Below are 27,049 nucleotides of genomic sequence, written 5' to 3' on the forward strand. Positions count from 1 at the left end.
ATAAAGAGGCAAAATGACTTCCTCATCCTTATATGTCAAGGTTCGCTGTAACATTGAAATTATCCTATGAGTTGTATTTGCAACTTTTGCTGTGTGACCTTTGAACTTCAAATTCACATATTATTGATCTACCAATATGCCAAGATCCCTTGCCTCCACACTTACTGACATTAAACTGAAAGTCATTTTCGTTTGCCAAAATTTCCAGCCTATTCAAATCATTTTGTAAGTGCTGAATATCAGTATCGTTCCTGATTGCACTGCCGATCTTTGCATCATTGACAAACAATTGCACACCTGATGTCACTGATGTATATACTGAACAATAATAGCCCAAGGATTAAACCCTGAGGTAGACCACTAGTCACCTTAATCTGGCAGATTCACACTCACTGTATACCACTTTTTGATATCTGTCTGTCAACCATCCCCTGATCCAAGTCAAGAGTTTATATTCCAATCACATATTCTCTGGTTTATGCAACAATCTTTCATCTGGTATCCCATCAAATACCTTAGAAAAAAACCACCATTATTGTATCCGTTCCCTTTATCCAACTCGGCTATAACATTGTTATAAAATATGAGTAATTGCTAAAACATGACCTTCCTTTAGAAAACCCATGTTGCTCCTTGCAGAGTATAGCTTGTTTGTCTACCCATTTCCACATGCGAGTTCTTACCAACTTCTCTAAAATCTTCACTACCACACCAGAGATACTGATAAGTCAATAGTTAGACATATCAGTTTTTGCACCACCCTTGCACAATGGAAGTATAATATGTTCCTTCCATTCCTGTGGTATCGTTCTTGAGCTGAGACTGAAGTTATACAAACATGTGAAAGGCCTAGCCAATTTGGCTGAACATACTTTAGCAAACAGGCTGATATTCCCTCTGTCCCTACAGACAAATTCTTATCCAGGTTATGCAACAGCTCTTCAACCTCATTTTCCTGCACATCTAATACTTCATCTAATATAACAGTAGCACTGTGTACAATGTTACATACACATGGTTGATATTTCTTAGCAAAGTGAGCACTCATTAATTGAACAATCCCATCAGCTTCCAACAGTCGAGTACCATCTGCACTCAATAAAGTTATTCTTTCACATTCATTCTTTCTTCTGCTTGCGGCATAACAATAAAATTCTTTTGGATTGCCTTTAGCTTGCATGACCAACTTCTTTTCATACTCGGATTTAGCTTTCCGCACAATACTCCTTACTTTTCTGATGACTTTATATATTTCATAACTACTCTCACTCTTATCCTCATTATATTCTTTCCACATCATCTACTTCTTGTGGATCTCTTGCTTAATAAGGCTGCAATCCATTTCACTCCCAATATATTTATTCTTCAAAACACTAGGGATATATTCAGATACTGCCTCATTTAATCACTTTTTCAAAGATTCCCATGCACTGCTGACATTTTTCCCATTCAGTAACTGATACCATGGGACCAAATATAGTATTCTCCTAAGTTGATAATAATTTCCAGCTTTGTAGTTTAGCATATAACCTATTTTAATTGGAGAAACAATACATTTAGATACTTCCCAAGAAAGCACAGCATGATCATTGTCACCAACTGGTGGTAAAATAGCCATATTCCTAACAGATACTCCCTTCTGACACTACGAGCAAATCTAACACTCTTTCACCATGAGTTCCTTCTTTTACATTGTGCTTGAGAACATTATCTCGCAACAATTCAATAAATGACTTTTTGTTCTTATCATGAGATTTCTCTTCTACCTAATCAATGTTTGGCAAATTAAAGTCACCCATAATGATCACTCGTTTGATACCAATAAGGCTAAATTAGCAATACATTTCTTCGTCCCCTGCAACACTGAGCCACCAGGTCTGTAGCAACATCCCACCATATATTTCATTCTGTTAACCTCAAGAATGGAGGTATAAAAGTCTTACACTAGCTGCACTTCATAGTTCAGAAGGCCTGAACAGAGGGACAAATTCCAGATGATTGCAATAGAGCACTCCTAGTACCCATATATAAAAAATATAAAAAGGGAAATAAAACTGAATGTGAGAATTACAGAGGTATTTCCCTACTGAGTGTGACTGGTAAGATTTCTGCAAGTATGTTTGAGAAAGTCGAGAAGGATTGTAAAAGGGAAGCTTTGTGAAGAACAAGCTAGATTCAGACCAAATAGAGGCTGTCAGGATCAGATTTTCACTTTATGACAAATAGTTTTGAAATCATGGGAATATAACAAATATCTGTATTTAATTAAGAGGTAGATGTTAAATCCCATTTTATTTTATAGCCGGGTATGAAACTAGGGTCGAAATCCATCGACCTCCATAGAGTTTCAATGCTGAAAAAACTATCGGCAGAACCAAGTGTAAATGATCACTTGGATAGTACAACACCAGGGCAATTCCATACAAAGGTGGAGCAAGCTCCCTCACTAACTTTAATATTCTTTCATAATGTAAAACCCAACTCCTAAGAGATGTAAATATATTGTTTTACATTATGAGAAGAGGTCACTACCCAGACCGGTTTCAACCTTTTTTGAGGTCTCATCAGTGAGCAGGTAGACCTGGAATATCAAGGGTTTTAAGTGAACAGAAACTTACATACCTCTACTATCGAATTGCCGAAGTGGTGAATTATATAATGTTAAATATTGTTTAACTACAAAGATAATAAGCCGAAAGGCTATTTTACCGGCGAATTTGTTAATTAAGAGGGAGATGTTAAATCCTATTTTATTTTATAGCCGGGTACGAAACTGGTCGAAATCCATCGACCATTATTTGTATTTATACTTAAATATCTGTATTTAAGTTTTGTAGATCTGGCATATGACAGGGGGGGGCCAAGAAAAAAACTATTCAAAACACTACACTTGTATGGTGTCAATGGGCATTATATCAAGCAATATTTATTCTTTAGACTATTTATCAATATTATAATATATAGACATGTTTACACAAGAATATTATATTTTAATTTGCCAAATATTTCAGTCTGAAAATAACAGACTATCTTCAGTGGCTACATAGGAACAATTTTTTTAACAAGGTGGAATACCAACAATTGATCATTCAAAAGTAGAACGAGCCGCGTGATGTTATATTGATAAGTATTAAAGAGAGGAAAACATTTTTTTTTATCAGAGTAATGATTAAATTAAAGATATTAATTCAAAAATTCATATAATAATCTTAATTTATAAATAACATTAGACTAATGTAAGAATTAAAGTCTAAATTAAAAAAAAAAAATTATATATATATTAATGTGTTATCCTGATTAAACATTCCCATATTTTTGATAAAGATATATAGTCATTTCGATTCAAGTTAGGGCGTTGAAGTAAGGCCTCGGCACTTTCTTTAAATAAACATTCGAATTTATAGCAACATCTGTGTAGGAGGCGAACCAGAGGATGTTGTGGCTTGCCTCTATTCCATGCTGAGCCAATCCAGACTTATCGGATTTGTTGTGCTGAATGTATGACTAATGTTCCTGAATTCTTTTTTCTATAGAGCATCATGTTTGTCCAAAGTAGGGCAGATTGCAGTTACAAGGAATTTGATATACACACACCAGACAGAGACATAGTTGAGCGTTTAGAAGAGGGGAAATAGGTGGATATTTTGTTAATAAGTGGCTATTAAATCATATTTCTTCAGAATTCTTGAAATTGGTTCTGGAATCCCAGAAATATAAGGAATTGGAGCTCAACGTATCGAATCTGTGTTGTTTTGGATTGGCTTGTAAGAATCAAACAGATGTTGTGTACTCTTTTCAGAGAAGCCATTTAATTTCATGTGGTGTTTGATAGTTGAAAGTTCTTTCAGTAATTGAACAATTAGTTCTGGCTCGTCGGATTAAACTATAATAAACTAAACTAAAATATAATATTCTTGTGTAAACGTGTCTATATATTATAATCTTAATGTCACAAGTTTCTCTAAAGAATCAAATACTATTTATCAATAGTCTTTATTTGAGCTATAAGTCAGCAGTTAGAATTGAACAGGAAGATGGTTTAATGTTAAATCTGGTGTCAGACAAGGATGTACATTATTTATACGGATCACATTATAAAGGAAAGTGGTATTAAACCTGATATCAAAATTGGAAATGTTAAGACAAAAGCAAAGAAATAGTCAGAAGCATAGAAAATATCCACTGCATCGTGAATGGAGAACCTAGAGAACAAGTAAAACATTTCAGCTACTTAGGCATGATTTTTAGTGAAGATAGTAAATTAAATAAGGAAATAGACAACAGAATCAACAAAGCTGGTATGGTGGGAAGTAAACTGAATAAATTTATATGTTATAAGAGAGAAATTAGTCAAAACACTAAATTAGCTCTATACAAGACAGTGTTTAAACCAATCATCACTTTTGGATCTGAGAGCTAGGTTAAAAGTAAAACATTTGACCAAAGAAGACAGAATGAGAGTGCATGCAAATAGCTTCATGGGTGCATTTGTGCCTGTGGACATAGGGTTGAGAACCACTGCACTTGATCATCATACTTCTTTGCTAATACTAGAAATATTAAGAACAATGGCAAAGGTTTAATATATTGTTGAGTACACTGTGCCAAAATTTATCAACAACAGCATGACTTACTGATAAATATATAAGAACAGAATGTTGTAAGAAATGAAATATTGTCCAGGGAAAGACAATGTTATATTTGGAAGTTTTGTTGAACAAAAACCAATCACAAAATCTTAAATTACATTAGATGGTCATAACATTTGGTATATCCACACTCCTTGAGGGTATACACCAATAATGATAATGACTAAAAAGTAATGAAGGAAGGAGGAGGCTGGTGATAACAGAGGAAATGAATCCTAAGGTTGGTGATCCAGAATGATAACAACACGGATGACTTGTGATAAGCAACAATTTGAAGGTGGTATGAGGTGAAGGCTAATGATAAAATATATAGTTGCAGAAAAGGAGGTGGGGGGGGGGGGAGAGAAAGAAAGATTTAGAGTTAGGTGACCATGAAATCAATCAGCAAATATCTCAGTGGATACAAGGCAAGGGATCATTTTAATCAGGGCAGAAGACATAGCACTGAAAAATAAAGGGAGAAAATTCATAGAAATTTAAGGTCGGAAAGTATTAGATTTAGCTATGACATCCATATATAAGGTGACCACACAGCCTCCAATTTGCTAGAGTAGCTAGCTGCATCCATGAAATCAATCAGCAAATGGATGCTTCTGCTGCATCTCAGCAGGGATACAGAAGCTTCAATAAAAGAGGAGAGGCAGTTGAACTACTGGATATGAAAATAATTTTAGAAAACAGTTGGAAGCAGTGACATAGTGCCAAACATATAGCATCATCATCAAATTCCTGCCATGTACCCTCAAGGGGTGTACAGAATATGACAGTACTACATGAAAAAATTACATCATTACTAACTTCCTATCTACAATTTTCCTCCAAATCAGTCTGTTACTTGTCAAGACTCCAACATTATCAGATCTTATATTTCTATCGTCTAAGGCACTTTGTACCGTATCAATCCACCTATATCTTGGTCTTCCTCTGGGTCGTTTTCCTGCCAACCTGGAAGAGAACACTTGTTTTGCTAATCTTTCCTCTCACATTCTATTTAAGTGACCATACCATCTGAGATTAGCTCTGCTAACGCATTCCTGGATGCTGACAATGTCAAGTTCTTTCCTAATATCCTCATTTTTAATATGATATTGCCATTGATGCCATCTGTTCACGCCTATAATCTTTCTCAGGACTCTCATATCTGCAGTCTCTAGTCTTTGGTCAAGTGTTTTACTTCTGACCCAGCTCTCAGATCCATAAGTTAAAATTGGTTTGAACACAGTCTTGTATACAGCTAATTTAGTGTTCCGACTAATTTCTTTCTTATTCCATATGAATTTATTCAATTGACTTCCCACGATACCAGCTTTGCTGATTCTGTTGTCTATTTCTATATTTAGTTTACCATCTTCAGTAAAAATTGTGCCTAAGTAGCTGAAATGTTTTACTTGTTCCACAGGTTCTCCATTCACAACACAGTTGACATTTTCAATGATTCTGCCTATTTTCATTGTCTTTGTCTTTTTATTGCTGACCTTCATACCATATCTATTACAACAGCTATTCAATTTAGTCAGAGAATCTTGCAGACTTGTAGCGGATTTATTTAGAAGTATAACATCATCCACATAAAGCAAAGAGCTGACATTAACATCTCCAATTTTGATATCAGGTTTAATACCACATTCCTTCATAATGTGATCCATATAGATAATGAATAACAGAGGGGATAATGTACATCCTTGTCTCACACCAGATTTAACATTAAACCATCTTCCTGTACTTCCTTCAATTCTAACTGCTGACTCACAACTCAAATAAAGACTAAGTATTGCTTGATATAATGCCCCATTGACACCATATAACTGCAGCGTATTGAATAGCTTCTCTCTTGGCACCTTGTCATATGCCTTTTCCAAATCGACAAAACTTAAATACAGATCTTTGTTATATTCCCATGCTTTCTCGACTATTTGTCGTAAAGTGAAGATCTGATCCTGACAGCCTCTATTTGGCCTGAATCCAGCTTGTTCTTCACCAAGCTTTTCTTCCACAATTCTTCTCAACCGTTTCTCAAGTATACTTGCATAGATCTTGCCAGGAACACTCAGTAGGGAAATACCTCTGTAATTCTCACATTCAGTTTTATTTCCCTTTTTATATATGGGTACTATGAGAGCTCTACTCCAATCATCGGGAATTCGTCCCTCTGTCCAGGCTTTCTGAACTATGCAGTGCAGCCACTGTAAGACTCTTATACCACCATACTTCAGCATTTCTGGTCGAATATCATCTACTCCTGCTGCCTTTCCACATTTCAAGCCTTTGATTGCTTTTTCTACTTCAAGTATGGATATGTATTCCTGACTGCATGCCTGGTCAGTGTTTTTTTATCACTGTGCTGTCATCACTGCTTGTTTCATTTAGCAGTTTTTCAAAGTAATTACTCCATACTTCAAGGATATCTTTTTCTCCTGTTTTCATTTCACCTTTATCATCTCTAATTCCTTTTACAGCACTCTTTCCTCCATTCCTAAGCTTCTTCAACAACCTCCAGAATATTTTGCCACCTTCTTGATATTTATTTTCTATATTCTTGCCAAAGTCCTCCCATGACTTTTGTTTAGCTAGTTTTACATACTGTTTAGCTTTCTTACATTTGTCTCTGTATTCTGTAAGAGTAAAAGCTGACTTATTTGCCAGGAACTTTTAATATGCTTTCTTCTTTTCCTTCACTGCCTCTTTAACTTCCTGTGTCCACCAGGGAGTTCTGATTTTTTTATCTTTGCACACAACCTCACCACATGCCTCTCTGGCAGAATCAATCAATGTTTCCTTCAGAGTTTGCCACTGAATCTCCAAGGTTTGATTCCTGTTCTCAAACTCTTTCATTTTCTTTTCAATAATATTTCTGTATTTTAGTCTACAGTTTACATCTGAGAGCTGCTCAACTTTTATTCGCTTTAAAACTTTCTTACATGTTATTCTTTTCAATATGAAATTCAATTTTATCCTGCTCAAGACTAAATAGTGATCACTTCCAATTTCAAATCCTCTGTACACTCTGGTGTCCTGCACCAGGGAGAAAACATCACTATCAACAATAACATAGTCAATGAGACTTTTCTTATTCCTAGCCTCTTCTCTCCATGTGAATTTGTGCACATTTTTATGTTGGAACATGGTGTTAGTAATAACCAGTCCATGTCCTGAGCAGAAATCCAACAGATATTTGCCATTATTATTAGCTTTGCTCTTTTCTCCAAATTTTCCCAAAATATTTTTGTATGTCTCACAATCATTTCCTACTCTACTATTTAGATCCCCAACAAGGACCAACTTTTCCTTTTTCATTGTGTCAGTTGCTTTTTCTAAAGCCTCAAAAAATTCCTCCACTTCTACCTTAGTAGAACCTTCTGTGGGACCATAGGCACAAATAAGTCTCATTGTCCAGTTCCCCATTCTCATATTTGCCCACATTACTCTACTTGAGACTGACTGCCATTCAAGAAGATTAGCCTCGTATTTTGTGTTGAATACTATGGCTACTCCTTCTTTTCCTTGATTGTTATTGCCTGAATATAATATTTTGTATTTATTGCTCAGAAAGATCTCACCAGTTTTGGTCTTTTTTGTTTCAGTCACCCCTATTATGTCGATCTGGTACTTATCTAATTCCTCAGCTAGCTCCATTTCTTTGCCATTCAGGCTTCTTACGTTGATAGTACCGATCTTTAACTCTGGTGATGTTGAGTTGGGGTTTGTTTTCAGATTTGTTCCAGTAGCTGACTTTTCGCTGTTCGCCCTGGTTCCCTGGTGAAAACAACGGGGGCCTTGTTTAACCGGGCGACGCCCCAGCCGGCATGAAATTTTGTCATGTTGTACCATCATTTTTTATTTTGGTTTAACCAATAAGAATACAATTTGGTCGGCTAAATCCCAAATTGCCAGCCCATCCTCGTTCGTTCAGTATCAAAGTAGATACCCAACAGGGTGCACCACGAGAAGGTGAGGATTGGACATTAGGTCAGAAGCCCTGGTCGGTTCTCCGCATTCCTTTAAAGGCTATGTGGAGGTCTCCTCTCAGTTATACAGCTTTGACCCTTAAGCACCCCTAAACATATAGCAGAGGAAAGCAATTCAACAGAAGAAATAGTGAGGAGAGAGATAGTATCTGACTGCATCCCTAGGATTAGAAAAATAAACAGGGTGGGATTGAAACGCGTGAGCTCATTATGTAAGGGATTCATAAAAATCAAAAAAATAATGTTTATGAAAATAATTCTAGAAAAAATGACAAATATGATTATGAGAAGCAATTAGCTGAGCAAACTAAAAGAAATCCTACAGAGATCCATCATTATGTAAGGGATAAAAGAAAGAATGAGTGTAAAAAGCTGTCATCCTCCTCCTTCCAGCTGTGTTCAGGAGGAAGGAAAGTGACAGCTGCAAATGCATGATTTTTCTATGGTTTACCACTTGGATGGGAAAAAACATGGTACCTGAGATGATAAAAATTCATGAATGGAATATCCACCCCTGTATTTTTTCCCATAGCAGAAGGTTGGATGTGTGATAAGAGGATGAATGTGAACTGGCAATGCTTGTGGCCTGGTTGTTTGAGTCTTAACATAAGAGTTTTGAAAGTGGAAAGAAGGCTAGATAATCTAAAATAGATGCAGAAGTTAGGCGAAACAGCATCTTTGGAGTGGTAGTTAAGGGCTTGGAAAAATTGATGAGTCAGAAATTTAATAATGAGTTGGTAGAAAGTTAATGTACACCTTAGCAGTAGTAAAGAAAGATGTTATCTTGGTCTTTTGTCTTTATTTTACCATAAAGTTATGAATTAATTTCACAGGAGAAAAAATGAATACACGATGATGATGGGAATGAAAAATAAACTAGCAACATGAATAAGAGATTGGTTTACTGACAATGCCAGAAAATAGCACAAGGAGCAACAGAGTCAGAGAGATTGAGGGTTAAAAGAGTACTGCAGGACTCTGTCTTGGCCATTACCTTGATTGTATATTAACAATGTTGGAAAAGGCTTCAGGGGCGACAACTGTCGATGCTGAGTTGGGCAGAATATAAAGATCATTCTGATACAGAGGCCCTGTACAATAATCTAAACTGACTAGTGTCATGGAAAAGGAATGAATACTAGTTCAGTATTGCAAATGCAAAGTCATGCATTTTGAGTTGAAGCAAGAAATTTGACATACTATATCAATGGAATGGGATTCTGCTCCAAAGAAGACCAATGAAGCTAGGGATCTTAGAGTGGTGGTAGCAAAAAAATTAAATTCAGGGTCACATACATTGTAAAGGCTGTAAAAATTAGAGTAACTATGTATAATTGAGGAAAACAGTGAAGAGAACAGATGATATCAAGAGTGTGAATGATGTATGAGGATAAATTAAAGGAACATGCATTACAAAACCTTGAACAAACAGAGGAGAGGTGATGTGACAATTATCAGAAGTTCGAAATGATATAAATAAAGAAGTTCCACTTCAGCTCTCTAAATCAGCATTCCCAGGTTGTCATAACCCTTATCAAGATAATGTTCTTGCAAAATAACAAAAAAAAAAAAGTTTCTGGGAGGAAAAATTCTGAGTATCTATAAGACCAGCTATCTCATCTTCAAGTGAAAAGCTCTCAGATATTTGTGTCCTGTCCTATAAAGGCAAACCCAGGCAAAACCAAATTTCATAGGTAGAACTGGATAAAGTTCATTATATGCTGGTATACTATAAACATGTGGCTGGTTAAGAAGCAAAAATATGATACTGATTAAAAAAAAAAAAAAGCACACAGGCACTATTTGTGTAGATATGAACTATGTGAAATAGTTCATAAGTGAACTATTTCAGGAATAAACTGTTTTTCATTTTAATGTTTTATGTAAATCCAATAAATAAAAAAACTGAAAGGCAGTTAGCCTATAGTACACTAGTATTAGATACTAGTATTAGTACTGTAGATTGTCTAAGGGTTAGTAAGTCAAACACCCTACAGAGACCAAACATGGAACTTTTTCAAAGCAATAACAAACCTCCAATAGGTAAAAGCAGATTAACACCAAGTAATGATATTCATATCCTACCTAAAGACATTTGTAAAACAAATTGTGGATTCAGTCAAACAAGCTGGCAAATTCCAGCCTGGACAGAGAAATTTTTTAAAAAAGTAGTGAAATAAAAATTTCAATCTTCTCCAGGAGATGCTTTCAGCAAGGATGGCAACAACATGGGCTCTATAAATTACTCCATGACTCTAGGAAATAAGTGGGATAATTATCCCCCAGCTATTTAAAAATAGATCAAAACTTATTGTTAATATTATATAGCCTTGAAATATAAACTCTGTCTTTACCTCATTTTCAGTCAACTTGGGATAATATTTTTCAGTATACATTGCTCCTATGGCATGGCCAAGATAATGAATTGTTGTTCTTATACAAAATTCCCACCTTTCTTCTGAAGGTAATGTTAAGTCCTGTACACCTGTGCAAGAAAAACATTACATTAATCTGATTGCATTGGGGAGAGAAAAAAAACCTGAAATCTGGTATATCAGTCAATGAGAGATAATTCAATTTTAGGTATTTTAATTTTATTTTTTTTTAAATTACTACAAGGAATGGTAATTCTATAGGTACTATATTAAAAATATTTTCAAGAGGCTAAGTTGACCTAAATGGCTGAAATGTTTCACTTATTCTATTGATTTCTCGTTCAGGATACACTTAATGTTTTTGACATTCCTGCCTATTTACAGTCTTTCAATTCTAAGTGCTGACTTCTAATTTAAATATAGACTATGTTTTGTTCAATATAACGTTCCATTTACACCACATGATTGTATCATTTTGAATACAAAACTTCAACACAGATCCTTGCTATATTCACAATCATTTATCTTAATCTGAAATTGGATTGAAACCTTTATTATCAGAAGTCAGCCTGTTTACCACGTTTCTCTTCCACAGTTCTTAGCCTGTTTACCACGTTTCTCTTCCACAGTTCTTAGCCTCTTTTCACATATGCTTGCATAAATCATACCTGGAACACTCAGTAAGGAAATTCCTCTCTAATTCTCACATTCAGTTTATTTCCTTTTTTACAGGTAGAACACAATGAAAGTATCTACTTCAAATCCCCTATATATCTTTGTGTCCTGAAGCAATGATGAAACTGCTATCAACAATAACATAGTAAATGAGACTTTATTTCCTGTATCTTCGCTCCAAGTGAATGCATATCTATATAGGAACACATTAGTATATGTGCTGAACAGAAATCCAGTGGGTACATACTATTATTATTAGTTCTGCTCTTTTTTCCAAATTTTCCTGAAGTATCTTTGTGTGTCTGATATTCATTTCCTACTCTGCTGTTTAGATCTCCAACAAGGACCAACTTTTCCTTCAGCTATCTTCTCTAATGACCATGAAAAATTCTCTCACTTCTTTAGTAGAATCTTCTGTGGAACCACAGGCAAAAATAAGTTTGAATATCCAATTCCCCAATTTGATGTCTGTCCACATCACTCTACTCTACTGCCTGCCATTATTTTTTTCCTTTGCCCAAATCATTATTGGCTGAATATAACATATTGTAGTTATTTACAAGAATCCCGCCTGTTTTTTTTTTTTTTTTTAATTCTTTGTTTCAGTAACAGCAATTATGTTGGTTATACTTCTCTAATTCTTCTGCTAGTTCCAATGATAATTCTTACATTGATGCCTATTTTGAATTCTGCTGTTGATGAGTTGTAGTTTGTTCCAGTAACTGACTTTTCACTGTAAACATGATATTGAATTGTGTATGGATGTTGAACAGCTGCTCATTTTTTTCCCTCCCCAAATTAGATGAAATTGGAGGTATGATGATGGATAATTCTGGTTGGAGCAGTATCAAGAAAATATCTCTGAAAAAGGCAAAAGACACAGAAACAGAATGTCTGTGGAAAAGTAAACTTGTGACAAAGGGTGAAAAGGAGGGGAAGAGAATCATCTATTAGGCAAAACACCAATTTCTAAATAACATGATTACATCACCCCAAATGCAAAAAAGAGTATTCTAAGTTTGAGAGAATTTGGAATTTACAGTGTGTGTGCGGAGTTATATAGTGTGAAGTGATGTTCTTAACAGAAAGGGATACATTTTTAGAGGTTGAGATGACCAAGGATGTGATGTAAGGTGTTTGCCAAGAAAGACTATAAAAGTGTAAGTGAGCTCAAGAAGGGATATCTGATGTGATCTTGACTAGAGATGTATCATCAAAAGTAAGGAAAAATGAAGTAAGATCTTTCTTACAAGAAATAATACATGCGGTAGAAAACTGACAACCCACTAACAATGGTGGGAAATTCTAAAGAGAAGTAACCAGCTGCAATACTTTGTGAAAAACCAAAGAGTAAACTGGCAATCCATTAGCAAGGGCAGAAGGCATACCATGAGACAACAATGCCATAATTAGTCTTCTTATGCCAGATTCATTTAAATGCTCTGGAAATTTAAAGGCAACTAAACAAGTTTTTCCAAACTTTTCCATGTCTGTCCAAAATGTGGGCAAGTTTGGCTAGGAGATATGGTGTGGATCAAGAGTGGTGGTAGCAGAATTTATACTGGTGATCACCAACTGATGGGCTTCCAGGTAGTACAGTTGGTTATTGATGGCCTTCTGCAATTTTTTAAGGGTAATGATGTAATAGTAAAAGTTTGATGCCTGACTTTTTTGGGATGGGCTAAACATAAGCTTGCAATGAATACAACAGCATGTACAAATGACACAGAATGGGTACTAACTCCAAAGTACACCACATGAACCAAGTTACTTGTTGGTATCCATTCTTCTGAAAGTTCTTGTGAAAATTAAGAGACAGCATGAAGTGAGCTGTTCAAGGCATAGTAGGAAATTATTTGCCTTTATCCATATAAGAGCTGGAGGAAGTGGCACTTCCAATGCTTAAGCCAGAGAGTGAAAGAGGTTGGTTTTATTTTTGGGTGATGTTACGATGTCACCGTATGGATGTGAGAGAGAGAGATGGAAATGCAAAAGAACAGAAATTGTGATTCAGTAGCCTTGGCATGGGACCAGAAAACTCAACTGCAATTTGAGAAAGAGACAAGGGTTTTTTTTTTTTGCATTGGGCTCTTTTAAAGTTGGATTTTGACACACACACAGAGGAAGGCCTCGTTTAACATTTTCTCTCTGTTTATGAAGATTCAAATTAACGAACATTTCAAAATTAACAGCAAAAAAATCCAAAATATAAACAACAAAACAAAAGATAAAAAATAAACACAGCATGGTGGCAGTGTTTGCAATTGTCTTTTGTTTTATATTCTATAGCATTGTGAGTAGAGATCCCAAACCATTTGCTTATATTTTGGTCACCCATGAACATTGTAAAGACTACTAAAAAGTTAAAGTTTTACTAATATTAGAATTTAAACAATAAATTAAAAATGTTATCTAAACATAAAGCAGATTTGATGTCTTCCTCAGCTAAAAAATAAGCAGAAATCACTTATTATTGGGGAAAAACTGGAAGTGATTTCATGTATCGAATCAGGTGAGAGTCATTCTGAAGTGTAAAGCATTAATTTTTTTTAGATTAGAAAGTTAATGCCTTCTACAGTTTTAACAATACAAACTAATACTAACTTTATCCTTCATGTGAAAGATAAAGCATTCATATGAAGGAACTGGTAAATGCAAGTGTCAAGAGCATCTTATTCAAAGAGTGAAGTAGTGAAAATATGGAAAATTATTAATTTAATCATTAAATTATTAGTGCTACGGATGACAATATCAATCAAACATTCCCATAACTCAACCAGTAATCATGGACAAGGCAAAGTCCTTATTTAATGAAATAAGAAGCTGATGGAAAAATAATCATTTGTGGAAGTCATTCATACTGAAGGAACTGCTTCATTTAAATACATTATAATTTTACCTCAATTTAGGAACATACTCTTTATTAATAGTGGACTGGGAACCTAATCCCTTTGTAAAATGAGACCTTCCTGTATATATACGTTTTTTTTTTTTTTTTAAACCTGTGGTGTGAGTATAAAGATGGACTTTTATACTTGTGTGCAAGTATTGAAAGGTACAGAATATGGCACATATCACCATCTGTTATTTGGACATATAATTGTGCCTGGAAGGAGTAAAAGCAGAATTGCAATATGTGGTAAGCCTTCTTCAAGACAAGAGTTAGATTGTATAAAAGTGGAATCAATCAAAGATGATATGCAAGTGAGGATCAGAGTAATGAAGTCTATAATCATACTAAAGACATTGTTCACAAAGTAGCTAAGAAGGCACTTGGTTTTGAAAGGAATTTGAATCATAGTAAGGTGGAGTGAGTGACAGGATATGTTGTGAAAATCATCACTGGGAAGGAAGCATATAAAGCTTGGCTCAGTTCTAGAAGACAGGAGGATTAGCAGAGTATCAAGTTATTAGGAGGAAAAGGGATAAAAAACTATGAATATATAAGGAAGAATGTTGGAAGAGGGTTTATTCTGAGATTAATCACTCATTAGGATATAACAGGTCAGGTCAGCTCAGGCATGGGGGATCATGAGGTCCATGAGAACATCAAGCGATAGATCACATCCAGTGAGATTAATGCCTATGACAGCTTGGATAAATCAATTTAAGAATCTTCTGACAGAAAATAGGAAAGAATACAGTGAGAGAGACATAGATGGTGATTTGAGGATAGAGGAGCTAGATCCATTTTTTGGAAGATGAGGTGCAAAATGCCTTGGCAAGGTCATGTAATGGGAAGGCAGCTGGTCCATGAGGAGTACCCATGGAATTGTGAAGGTATGGAGGTGATCAGCTTCTAAGAATAATAATATTATAAGAATGTTAAATCAAGTTTTTAGATAGAAATGTAATTCCTGATGACCTGGTAATAACAACCATCTTTAAAAAATGTAATAAGAAAAACCCCTCAAATCACAGAGGCATTGTGGTGACCTCTATGAGTATGCTGTTAAGTAAAATTAAAGTACAAGGTTAAAGAAAAGTATTGCCTTTTCTTTGTCAAATGAACAGGTGCTTTACTGATATTTTCATTATTTTTCATTACACGGTCTGCCTTATTTACTGATAAGGCAGACCATGGAAAAAAGAATTGACAAAGGGCAGGAAACACATTTGATTTTTGTGGATCTTGAAAAAGGTCTATGATTCGGTTCCCATCAGCACATTTGGGGATCATTGAGGAAGATAAATGTGAGTGAATCAATCATCAGTTTGATTAAGAGAATATATAGAAAGTGCACAGCTGTTAAGTATGGGAAAATGGTATCAGCTGAGTTTGTAACATTCACAAGTCTGAAACAAGGATGTGGAATGTCACCAACCCTGTTTCAGATTTGCCTCAATGCAGCGCTGGCATGATGGAATGCTTTATGTAGAGCTATTGGAATTGAGATTGGAAACAGTGTCATTCATTCACTATTGTAATCCCAGAAGCCATGTTGTGCATCCCACTCATATTGTGAAAGCTTCTCACTACCACTCTTGCTCGGATGCAAACCATAATCAGCAAACAGTTCTCTCTTCCCTTCAAATTTATCAATAGATCAACATACACAAGAACCCTCATCTTACACATCCTTATAGTACTATTCATAATCATTACCATCATGGCATTTTTTTTATTCACCAGAAACAAGAAGTTAAACTGAGCTGTGAAATAGAGCAAATAACAGTGTGAAAGAATATATAAATAAATGAATAATATAAGCACGTAAACACAAGAAAGATATTTAATTAGTCAAATATTTCGGTCTGAAAATTGCAGACCATCTTCAGTGGCACTACAAGAACAGTTTTAAGAAAATACAAGGTGGAATACTAACAATAGATCATTTAAAAATAGAACAAGAAGAGTGATGTTATATCACTAAGTATTAAAGGGAATATTATTAAGTAAAGAGATGACTGAAATAAAGATATTAATTAATAATATTAAATAACATAAAATTAATATGAATTAATGAGTTATCCTGATTAGACTTTCCCAAATTTTTGATACAGATATACAGTCATTCAGGTTAGGATAATGGAGTAATGCCTCTACGCTTTCTTTGAATAAACATTAAAATTTATAGTGGGATCTATGTAAGAGGCGAGTGTTTGACCAAAGGATGTTGTGGTTAGTTTCAATCCCGTGCTGAACCAATCCAGATTTTTCAGGTTTGTTGTGATGAATGAAGGATTGATGTTCTTGGATTCTTTTTTCAAGAGAGAGCATCCAGTCTGTCCAAAATAGGAGAGATCACAGTTGCAGGGAATTTGATAAAGTCCAGGAAGAGAAAAAGTTGAGCGTTTGTCTTTAGGAGAAGGAAAATGGGAAGATAATTTGTTAATAGGTGAATATGTAGCTGTTAACTCATATTTCTTCAGAATTCTTGAGATAGGTTCTGAAATCCTGGAGATGTATGGAATTGGAACTTGACGTATTGAATCTTTGTTGTTTAGTGGTGGATTATAAGAATCGAAAAAGCCATTGAGTTTCATGTGTTGTTGGATAGTAGAAAGTTCTTTCTGTAGAAAATTAGAAGTAGAACAATTAGTTGCGGCTCTTCTGATTAGATATTTTTATGATTCCTGTTTTTTGACAAGGATGATAGGCTGATTCTTTAAGAATATACCGACCTGCGAATGTTGGTTTCCTGTAAACTGTAGTTGTAAGAGTATTCAAAGGTGACCGGATGAGGAGAATGTCTAAAAACTAACCACAACATCCTTTGGTCAAACACTCGCCTCTTACATAGATCCCGCTATAAATTTGAACGTTTATTCAAAGAAAGCGTAGAGGCATTACTCCACCATCCTAACCTGAATCAGAATTATATCTGTATCAAAAATCTGGGAAAGTCTAATCAGGATAACTCATTAATTCATATTAATTTTATATTATCTAATATTATTAATTAATATCTTTATTTCAATCATGTCTCTGCTTAATAATATTCCCTTTAATACTTAGTGATATAACATCACTCTTCTTGTTCTATTTTTAAATGATCTATTGTTAGTATTCTGCCTGGTATTTTTTTAAAACTGTTCTTGTAATGCCACAGAAGATGGTCTGAATTTTCAGAATGAAATATTTGGCTAATTAAATATCTTTCTTGTGTTTACGTACTTATATTATTCAATCTTTATGTCACAAGTATCCTTAAAATATCAAATATATAAATAAATGACAAGTGATGGCCTTATGGTAGTCAAAAAAACTACATTTTTGATAATAAGCTTTATAAGGAACTCAAATTTAAAGAACAATTATTTTCTGTACAATTTTGCTGTGAGATTTGAGTTATTCATTCTGGGAAACTATTATATGCAAAATACTAGGAGGACAAATATCAGGCAATTCATCATACAGAAACATAATAAGAACAAAAAAAAAAAATGCTTACCTTCAAAGGTTTGTGTCAGCTGATTATGCAGTTCTGAATAATTTCTGGCCAAGTGAGGAATATAAGATGATACTAATCTCCATATCATATAGCTGTTTTGTACACTAAAGCAAAAATATATTTAATTATTTGAAACATATCAGAAAGCTAAAAATATGTTTTTCCATTACAACACATATATTAAGAGATGATAACAATATTCAGATATCTGAAATAATTTAAGGATTTTTAGCTTATATGCAGTCCAGTCAAAACTATTATGATCACCTGTTATTTCAACTGACCATTCCACCCCACCAGGTGGGACTCACATCATAGTGAAAGCTAGTATACATGATACCAGAGGTATATATACTGTTCATTCAAAATTGCTAATTGAATGGGCAAGAAATGTGATCTGATAGACTTTGAAAAGGCATGACTAGGGTACTGGTTGAAGGATGGTAACAGTATCCAAAAAACTGACAATATTGTAGACTGTGGAGTACTATAGTTAAGGTGTTCCAAAAGTGGAAGACTACTGGGTAGAAACAGCAGTTACCAAACCAATGGTGAGAACCCATGCTTCATTGATGCTTATGGCAAATGCAAGTCCTGCCTTATACAAGTTCACAGATAAAAAACTGTAGAATGGGTAATCATTGAATTTAATAAGAAATGTATCCTCCTCTATATGCCCCCTCCCCTTGAAACAGATATTTAGTTAAGGCACCCATCATCAACTACATCTACAGTTTGCATCTGAAAGATGTCATCTGACCACTGAAGACTGGAAAAAAAAAAAAAGTTGCTTTTTCAGATGAAATTTGTTTACAGCTATGTTGTGGATGGTATGTAGTGGCTAGGGCAATGTCATGGTCTAACAGAAACAGGCAGGAAAATAGCAGTATTATGGTATGGAAAGGGGCGGGGGGGAGGGGGAACAGGATCACTAAGAGACCTGATAACTGTAGTAGATCATTCTAAGAAATGATGCAAAGTACTTTTACACTGTAATTAATCATCCCTTAATAGCAATTGTTTTTCTAGATGGTACAGGTGTGTAGTAGGATAATGCACAATGCCAGGAGTCATTCAGGATGATTCACTGAATATGAGAGTCTTCTAGATGTTACCATGACTCTCAAATGCGTGATTCGATTCCCACTCTCTCTCTCTCTCTCTCTCTCTGGGATTATGGTCATAAAGAGATCAGATACTTGAATTCTCCATCCCAAAACACTTGCAGATCAACAGAAAGCAATCCTGATGGTGAGATGATACAGCATACCAAATGTCTTATCTAGTATATGTCATGCCATGCTATGTAATAAGTTCTGGCAGCAAGAGGAGCGCAGAGGGGTAATATTTTTAATTCACTGTGTTATATTCATTTAAAAACAAATACTATGTAAATAAAAAACTACAATTATAAGGTTCCAATATTTCTTCCATACTCCAAGGATATCTTCAGGAATGTGTTAAGCAGGTCTCTCATTATACAAGCCTCCATAGTGCAATTGGAAGAATGACAGTAAGTTGCATCCTCTGATTGGAAAATGCCTAAGTTCGATTCTCGTCATGATAAGAGGAATCTTTATATGGGTATTTTCAATTGAAAGTGAGTTAGCAGATCTCATACAGAGGGAGCAGGGTTATTTTCTCCTCTAAACTCAGGTTTTTAATCCCGCATATAGACAAATCCGTCTTGAGAACACATACAATTTACAAACAAAAAATATTAGTGGTGGTGGTAGGCAGTAGATGGCATTGGTTGTAGATGATGTAGTTGGTGGATTAAATGGTGGAGATGAGGAGTTGTAGAGCAGAGTAGAGTGCCCTCCCTAGATGATTCCTTGGAGGCATCATCATTATCAAATTCCTGACATGTAGCCTAAAGGGGTGTACAGGATATGATAGCACTACATGAAAAACATCATTACTAACTATCTATCTACAATTTTCCTCCAAATCAATCTGTTACCTGTCAAGACTCCAACATTATCAGATCTTATATTTCTATCTTCTAAGGCACTTTTTATCTTGGTCTATATCTTGGTCTTCCTCTGAGTTTTTTTCATGCCAACCTGGCAGAGAACACTTATTTTGCTAATCTTTCCTTTCTATTTAAGTGACCATACCACCTGAGATTAGCTCTGCTAATGCATTCCTGGATGCTGACAATGTCGAGTTCTTTCCTAATATCCTCATTTTTAATATGATATTGCCATTGATGCCACCAGTTCATGCCCATAATCTTTCTCAGGACTCTCATATCTGCGGTCTCTAGTCTTTGGTCAAGTGTTTTACTTCTGACCCAGCTCTCAGATCATAAGTTAAAATTGGTTTGAACACTGTCTTGTATACAGCTAATTTAGTGTTTTCACTAATTTCTCTCTTATTCTTAATCAACAAAGCTGGTATGGTAGGAAGTCAACCATATCAGCTTTGTTGATTCTGTTGTCTATTTCCATATTTAATTTGCCATCTTCACTAAAAATCGTGCCTAAGTAGCTGAAATGTTTTACTTCGTCTATAGGTTCTCCATTCACAATGGTTGATATTTTCAATGATTCTGCCTATTTTCATTGTCTTTGTCTTTTTAATGCTGACCTTCATACCATATCTATTACAACAGTTATTCACTTTAGTCAGGAAATTTTGCAGACTTGTAGCAGATTTATTTAGAAGTATAACATCATCTGTATAAAGCAAAGAGCTGAGATTAATATCACCAATTTTGATATCATGTTTAATACCACTTTCCTTCAATAATGTGATCCATATAGATAATGAATAACAGTGAGGATAATGTATATCCTTGTCTGACACCACATTTAACATCAGACCATCTTTCTGTACTTCTTTCAATTCTAACTGCTGACTTACAGCTCAAATAAAGATTAAGTATTACTCGATATAATGTCCTTTTGACACCATACAACTGGAGCATTTTGAATAGCTTTTCTCTCTTGGCACCTTGTCATATGCCTTTTCCAGATCTATAACTTATATACAGATCTTTGTTATATTTCGATTATTTTAAAACTATTTGTCATAAAGGGAAAATCTGATTCTGACAGTCTCTATTTAGCCTGAATCCAGCTTGTTCTTCACCAAGCTCCCCTTCCACAATCTTTCTCAACGGTTTTATTTCCCTTTTTTTATATGGGTACTATGAGAGTTCCACTCCAATCATCTGGAATTCGTCCCTCTGTCCAGGCCTTCTGAATTATGCAGTGCAGCCACTGTAAGACTTTTATACTTCCATACTTGAGCATTTCTGGTCGAATATCATCTAATCCCGCTGCCTTTCCACATTTCAGGCTTTTGATGGCTTTTTCTACTTCAAGTATGGATATGTATTCTTGATTTGCATGCCTGTTAAGTGTTTTTTACTACTGTGCTGTAACTGATTGTTTCATTTTTCAAAGTAATTACTCCATAGATCAAGGATATCTTGTTCACCAGTTTTCATGTCACCTTTATCATCTCTAATTCCTTTTACAACTCTTTCCTCCATTTCTGAGCTTTATCAACAGCCTCCAGAATATTTTGCCACCTTGATATTTATTTTCTGTTGTTACCAAAGTCTTCACATAACTTTTTTAGCTAGTTTTACAGTGTTTAGCTTTCTTACATTTGTCTCTGTATTCTCTAAGAGTACAAGCTGGAGGTGTCACGTAATAATAATAATACATTTAATATCCACTTTAATCATATTTAAATAATAAGAATGATCATAAATGCTCACTTCAAGTCTAAATGTTTTTCATTTCCCAAATAGGATTCAAACCTAGTAATTTCCAGCACACTACCAATGCTCATAAATCATGAATTAAATATGTTTGGTCATTATTTAATCAGCAATGACTTTGCAGTCATTAAATGACTCACCCATCATCAAACACCAGAGAACTCAATTACTATATGTTGAGAAAGATACAGTTCTAGAACTTTAAATGATTCTCTTTTTAAACTAAAACTAAGGTTACTCCTATGTACCTGAAGAAATGTCCGCATCATTCCATGCAGGAATATACAGAATCCTGTGGATGTACCTAATTATTAAAATACAGAACGTTCTTGTACGGAGACTTCTGTGAATGATGATTATAGTTTATAAGAGAAATAACAGTAAAAGGTTTTTTCATTCTGCATACAGCCAAATTGACCATGAGAACAAATGCAATTTACAGACAAAAAATACTGTTGTTGTCGATAATGGGCAGTAGATGGTATTAATGGTAGTAGTGTCATTGTGTGTAGTTAGAGAATTAAGTAGTAGGGAATACAGTGAGATGCATGTAGTGGAATAGTGCCCTCCCATGATGAGTCCTTGAAGGTGTCACATAATAATAATATTAATAAAAGTGATGACATGAATTTTATTCATAATCATTCTACTAGTTTTGCTTGCACCATGACAAGCTTATTCATATAATGAAATGAAACAAAGTTACTATAATCATATGTACCTTTAACATCAAAAAAATTAGTTAACACACACACATGCACATAGTGATTAAATAATACTACTCAATGAATTACATATTAGTATAAAACCAATAAGCTGATTCTTATCAATTCAGTCCAAATCATGCGCTCCATTCCCATGCTTTTTTAGGATCGCACTCTTATTTAAGACTCACCACACTATAGTTAAGAATCATAGCTTAGTGTTCAAGTACACTGAAGCATTATCCCCCTCTCTGGCTTCTATGAATTTTCCTATAAATTTTTTTTTTATAGGAAATCTATATGTTTTTTTTTTTTTGGGATTTGCTTTACTTTTGTGATATGGAATGCTAAACCTTACACATGTTTTACTTTTTTTTCTTCTCCCTTTTCATATTCTTATTGTTTATTTCTCCCAAATAGTTAACATATGACTAATGTAACTAAAATTCCACTTGCTGAAAATTTTGTATACTCTGGAGATTTGAACGGTTAGTGCAGTTATATTTTCAGTAATCTGAGTATAGGTGTAATTCAGAAATGTGATTTACGATCAAATCAGTGGATTTGATTGCTATCAATCTGAGTGCTGTGATACTCAGATTATCCACTTTTCAATGCATCTCTGATATGATAAGGAATAGCTTGTAGCTGGTATTCAATTTTCAATTATATATCTGCACATTTTAAATCACTTCTCCATCAGAATGCTTTTCGACCTGGGAAAAGAGGAAGGTCGTAGTGAAGTCAAACCTGGTGCATCAGCGAGGGAATAGCTTGTAGTTGCCATTCAATCTTCAATTATATATCTGCACATCTTAAATCACTTCTCCATCAGAATGTTTTTTAACCTGGGAAAAGAGGAAACAGTTGTAGTGAAGTCAAATCTGGTGCATAAGGTGAGTGCAGAACCATGTGAAATTTTGCAACTGAAAAAAAAAAAAAAAAAAAAAAAAAAAAAAAAAAAAAAAAAAAAAAAACAACAACACTGTACTAACCACCTATCAAAAGAAAAATCCCAGGAGTATACAAAATTTCCAATGCAAGTGGAATTAGTTATGTTAGGTTGAATATTGATTATTTGAAAGAAATAAGCAATAGGAACATGGAAAAAAAAAATCAAAGCATATTTAAAGTTTAACATTCCATATCACAAAAGCAAAAACACATAAAATGACATATCATTCCTGTAAATTCATAGACAATACAGAGATGATAATGCAATTAGACAGACTGGTCAAGTGAACTAAGGTGATGATGGGGATATAAAAGATGTCAAAAAAAAGAGTACAATCACATTTATTATTATTATTATTACATGACACCTCCACAGAGTCCAAAGACCCATCAAGGGAAGGTACCTACTGTGCAACTCTCTGTCTGTACCACTCAATCCATCAACTACAATGAACTGCAACTACACCAACGCCCACCACCACCACTAGTATTTTCACAGACAATCACAAACATCCATGCTCACGGCAGGATTCGAACCCACAGCCTTTTGATTGGAGAGTGGATACACTAACCACCTGGCCAACCAGGCTGCATTTAGTGGTCCACATAAACACAGAGCATGAAAAAGAACCATTACTGTCTCAATCAAAGTTTGAATTAAAACAAAAATGTCCTATATTTTCAGCAATATATATATGCCATCTCATTATCATATAGAATATTTGTCTTTAAACTTATGAGGGCTGATCAAAAATATATAAGAGAGAATTTTTAGAGGGAAATTAAAGCACATAAAAATTATCTTCTTCAAAGTTTAATAACCATACTTTTAAAGAATATAATTTGAGAGCCTCTGTAGCTCAGTAGGTTTCAATGATACTCTTTGGTTGGAAAGATCAGTTCAAATCCCATCTAGGACAAAAAATCTTTGAGGGCATTTCAATTGAAGGTGAGTTAGCTGGTCTCAGATGACGTTCAAAAGGTTTTCCCTCCCAGAAACTTGAGTTCTTCATCCTACAAAACAGGAAACCAGCCAAAGAACACAAACAATTGATAGTCATAATATCATATTATGGCATAGTCTTAATCCTCACTATACAGAGAGGATTAATCAGAACATTAATCAGGTAATCTAATAAGTCAAGTTACTTTGCCTTAACAAGCTAGTGAGCCTAACATGCAATGGGAAATGGGGAAGTATAATAACCATACAATCAAAGTGATTCTGCCACTTTTCAATGCATCTCTGATATGATAAGGAATAGCTTGAGCTGGTATTCAATCTTCAATTATATATCTGTACATTTTAAATCACTTCTCCATCAGAGTGCTTTTCAACCTGGGAAAAGAGGAAGGTTGTAGTGAAGTCAGATCTGGTGCATAACCTAGGGAATAGCTTGGAGTTGCCATTCAATCTTCAATTATATATCTGCATATCTTAAATCACTTCTCCATCAGAGTGCTTTTCAACCTGGGAAAAGAGGAAGCAGTTGCAGTGAAGTCAAATCTAGTGCATAAGGTGAGTGCAGAACAAATGTAAAATTTTTGTAACTGGATGAGAATTTCTGTGCTTAAGGCTAACATTGTCATAATATAAAACCAAATGCCAAAAGACTATTGAGAGGCAGTTTCTGATAAACTGCATCTCCAAAGTTGTTGGAGAAATGGTTCTTTGAGCATTCTGATTTATAGCTTAGCATTGGCGAAAAAATTTTGGATGAACTAGAATCTCTACAAAGAAAGTAATCAACAATGATTTGACAAATGAAAATGGTAATACCACTCAGATGTCCTCCATCAATTCAGTGTTGTTCTTCTGAATCTTTGTTGTAATATGCCGATACTAACATGTTACTCTTTTAACTCATCCATTTCATAATACAATACAACAGAGGTGGAAATATGTATATAATTTACATACACATTTTCCATTTTCAGTAGAGTTGGTTTAGGTTTGAATTCAGCATGCATGAATTTATCAGTGTTTTCATGTGGTGATGTCATGAAGAGTAGCTTAAAAAAGTACAAGAGTAGGTGTTCCAAATTATATGGCCCTTATCCCACCTATGCCATAATGTGTTATAGATTTACAATCTTCCATGGAATGAATCACCATGTAAAAATAAATAAATTTAAGAAAGAAAATATAAGTAGCCTAAAACACAAAGCAAATACCGAAGACTACTTCTGAAGGAAAAAGTTATTAATTAAGAGAAATAGAGCATTTCATATTATCACTGGCTTATCAGCTTTTTGCTCCTGCTCACAATTATTAACTTTTGTGTATAGCACTATTTCAATTAGAGTAACATCCTGAAGATTCTTGGAAATTTCTTTTAGTATTCTGCAATAAACAAGCAATGCAATAACAATACGTTTATTACCATAATGCAACTTACATCTTGTCAGTTGTTGAGATAAGCTGAGAAATATCCTGAAAGTACTTTTCTGATAAAAGGGCTACTTCAGTATTCTCACTAATAAGACCAGGAAAATAAGCTTGTAGTATTTCTAACCAATGTATCTAAAAAAAAAAGATATTGTTAGCTTTATATTTTTTCATCATTATACATTTATCTTTATTTTTAGTAATTAATTATTCAGTATAACTTGAGATACTCAAGTACCTTAAGTTTGTCCTTATTTCTTTCCTTTTTCTCAATATACATATTAGTTAAACAATTCTGCTGTGTTGGACAGTTCAACAACACTTTCTGGTGTATATTCATAAGGTGAGAGATGAGATGTTACAGTAATGAATAATATTACATCACCTGCTTCTGTCAACCATTTCCTTCCAATTTTAGGTCTCTGATTTGATCAGATGTCTCATTTTTCTATTTTCTAAAGTAGTTGTTGATTTGGATTTTGAGCTATAGTGTGCTATGTCAATGTTTAAAAGAATAAAAATCAGTGTATAATGTACATAGAAAGACGTATAAATAATGTACATAGAAAGATGATTTATAACTGGTAATTAGCTTATGGAATTAACAACGCATATAAGGATATTAATTAAAGGCAACTTTAATGAATAACTTCTATATTTTGGCAACGTCGTGTTGCCATCTTCGGGAACATAAAAATATGGTATTGTGCACGCAGGCACTAACAAAAGCAAATGAGGAAGAAGGCAAGAAACTAATATTGTTCCTAAAGTCCTAATGGTGCTAATTTGGTTGTCTTGGCCGTTGGGTCGAAGTTCTCATAATGTAAGTCTCCCAAATTTGGGGTGGTTTCATGCACCCAAATTTGTTGAGGTTTGGAACATTTTTTTAGAGCTGCTAATGATTCCTTGAATAATCTTTCGTACTTAAACTTGCTGCGGTGTATTATTTTAGTTTTCTTCCAACGAATTCTATGGTGGGTATCTAAGGCATAGTCTGCCAGCCCAGAGTGGTTGTACTGGTGAATCCGGATGTAGCCTTTGTTCTGAAATCCTGATATTTGCTGTCCTGCCTGTGCCAAAGTAGGACAATTTGCAGCTGCAAAGGACCTGGTATACACCAGGTAGGTCTAGGGGAAGTGGTTGGTCTTTGGTAGAGCAGATAATGGATGCCAACTTTTTATATGGTCTGTAACAAGAAGTAAGGTCA

General features: G+C 34.6%; 1 protein-coding gene across 1 annotated transcript in view; it reads right to left on the reverse strand.

Moving 5' to 3' along the window:
- The window catches only part of LOC150109426 (endothelin-converting enzyme 1-like), a 297,401-nt gene that overhangs the window by 181,636 nt on the left and 88,716 nt on the right, over positions 1–27,049 (reverse strand). Inside the window, exons 5-7 of the mRNA XM_090413095.1 lie at positions 25,853–25,977; positions 18,060–18,163; positions 10,969–11,099 (exon numbers count right to left, since the gene is read on the reverse strand). Coding sequence (XP_090269221.1) covers positions 10,969–11,099; positions 18,060–18,163; positions 25,853–25,977 — 360 coding nt within the window. The remainder of the gene's footprint in view (positions 1–10,968; positions 11,100–18,059; positions 18,164–25,852; positions 25,978–27,049) is intronic.

This window comes from Typopeltis vanoorti, chromosome 2, assembly GCF_054136105.1.
Source record: "Typopeltis vanoorti isolate ZY-2024b chromosome 2, IOZ_Tvanoo_1.0, whole genome shotgun sequence".
Classification (NCBI taxonomy): domain Eukaryota; kingdom Metazoa; phylum Arthropoda; class Arachnida; order Uropygi; family Thelyphonidae; genus Typopeltis; species Typopeltis vanoorti.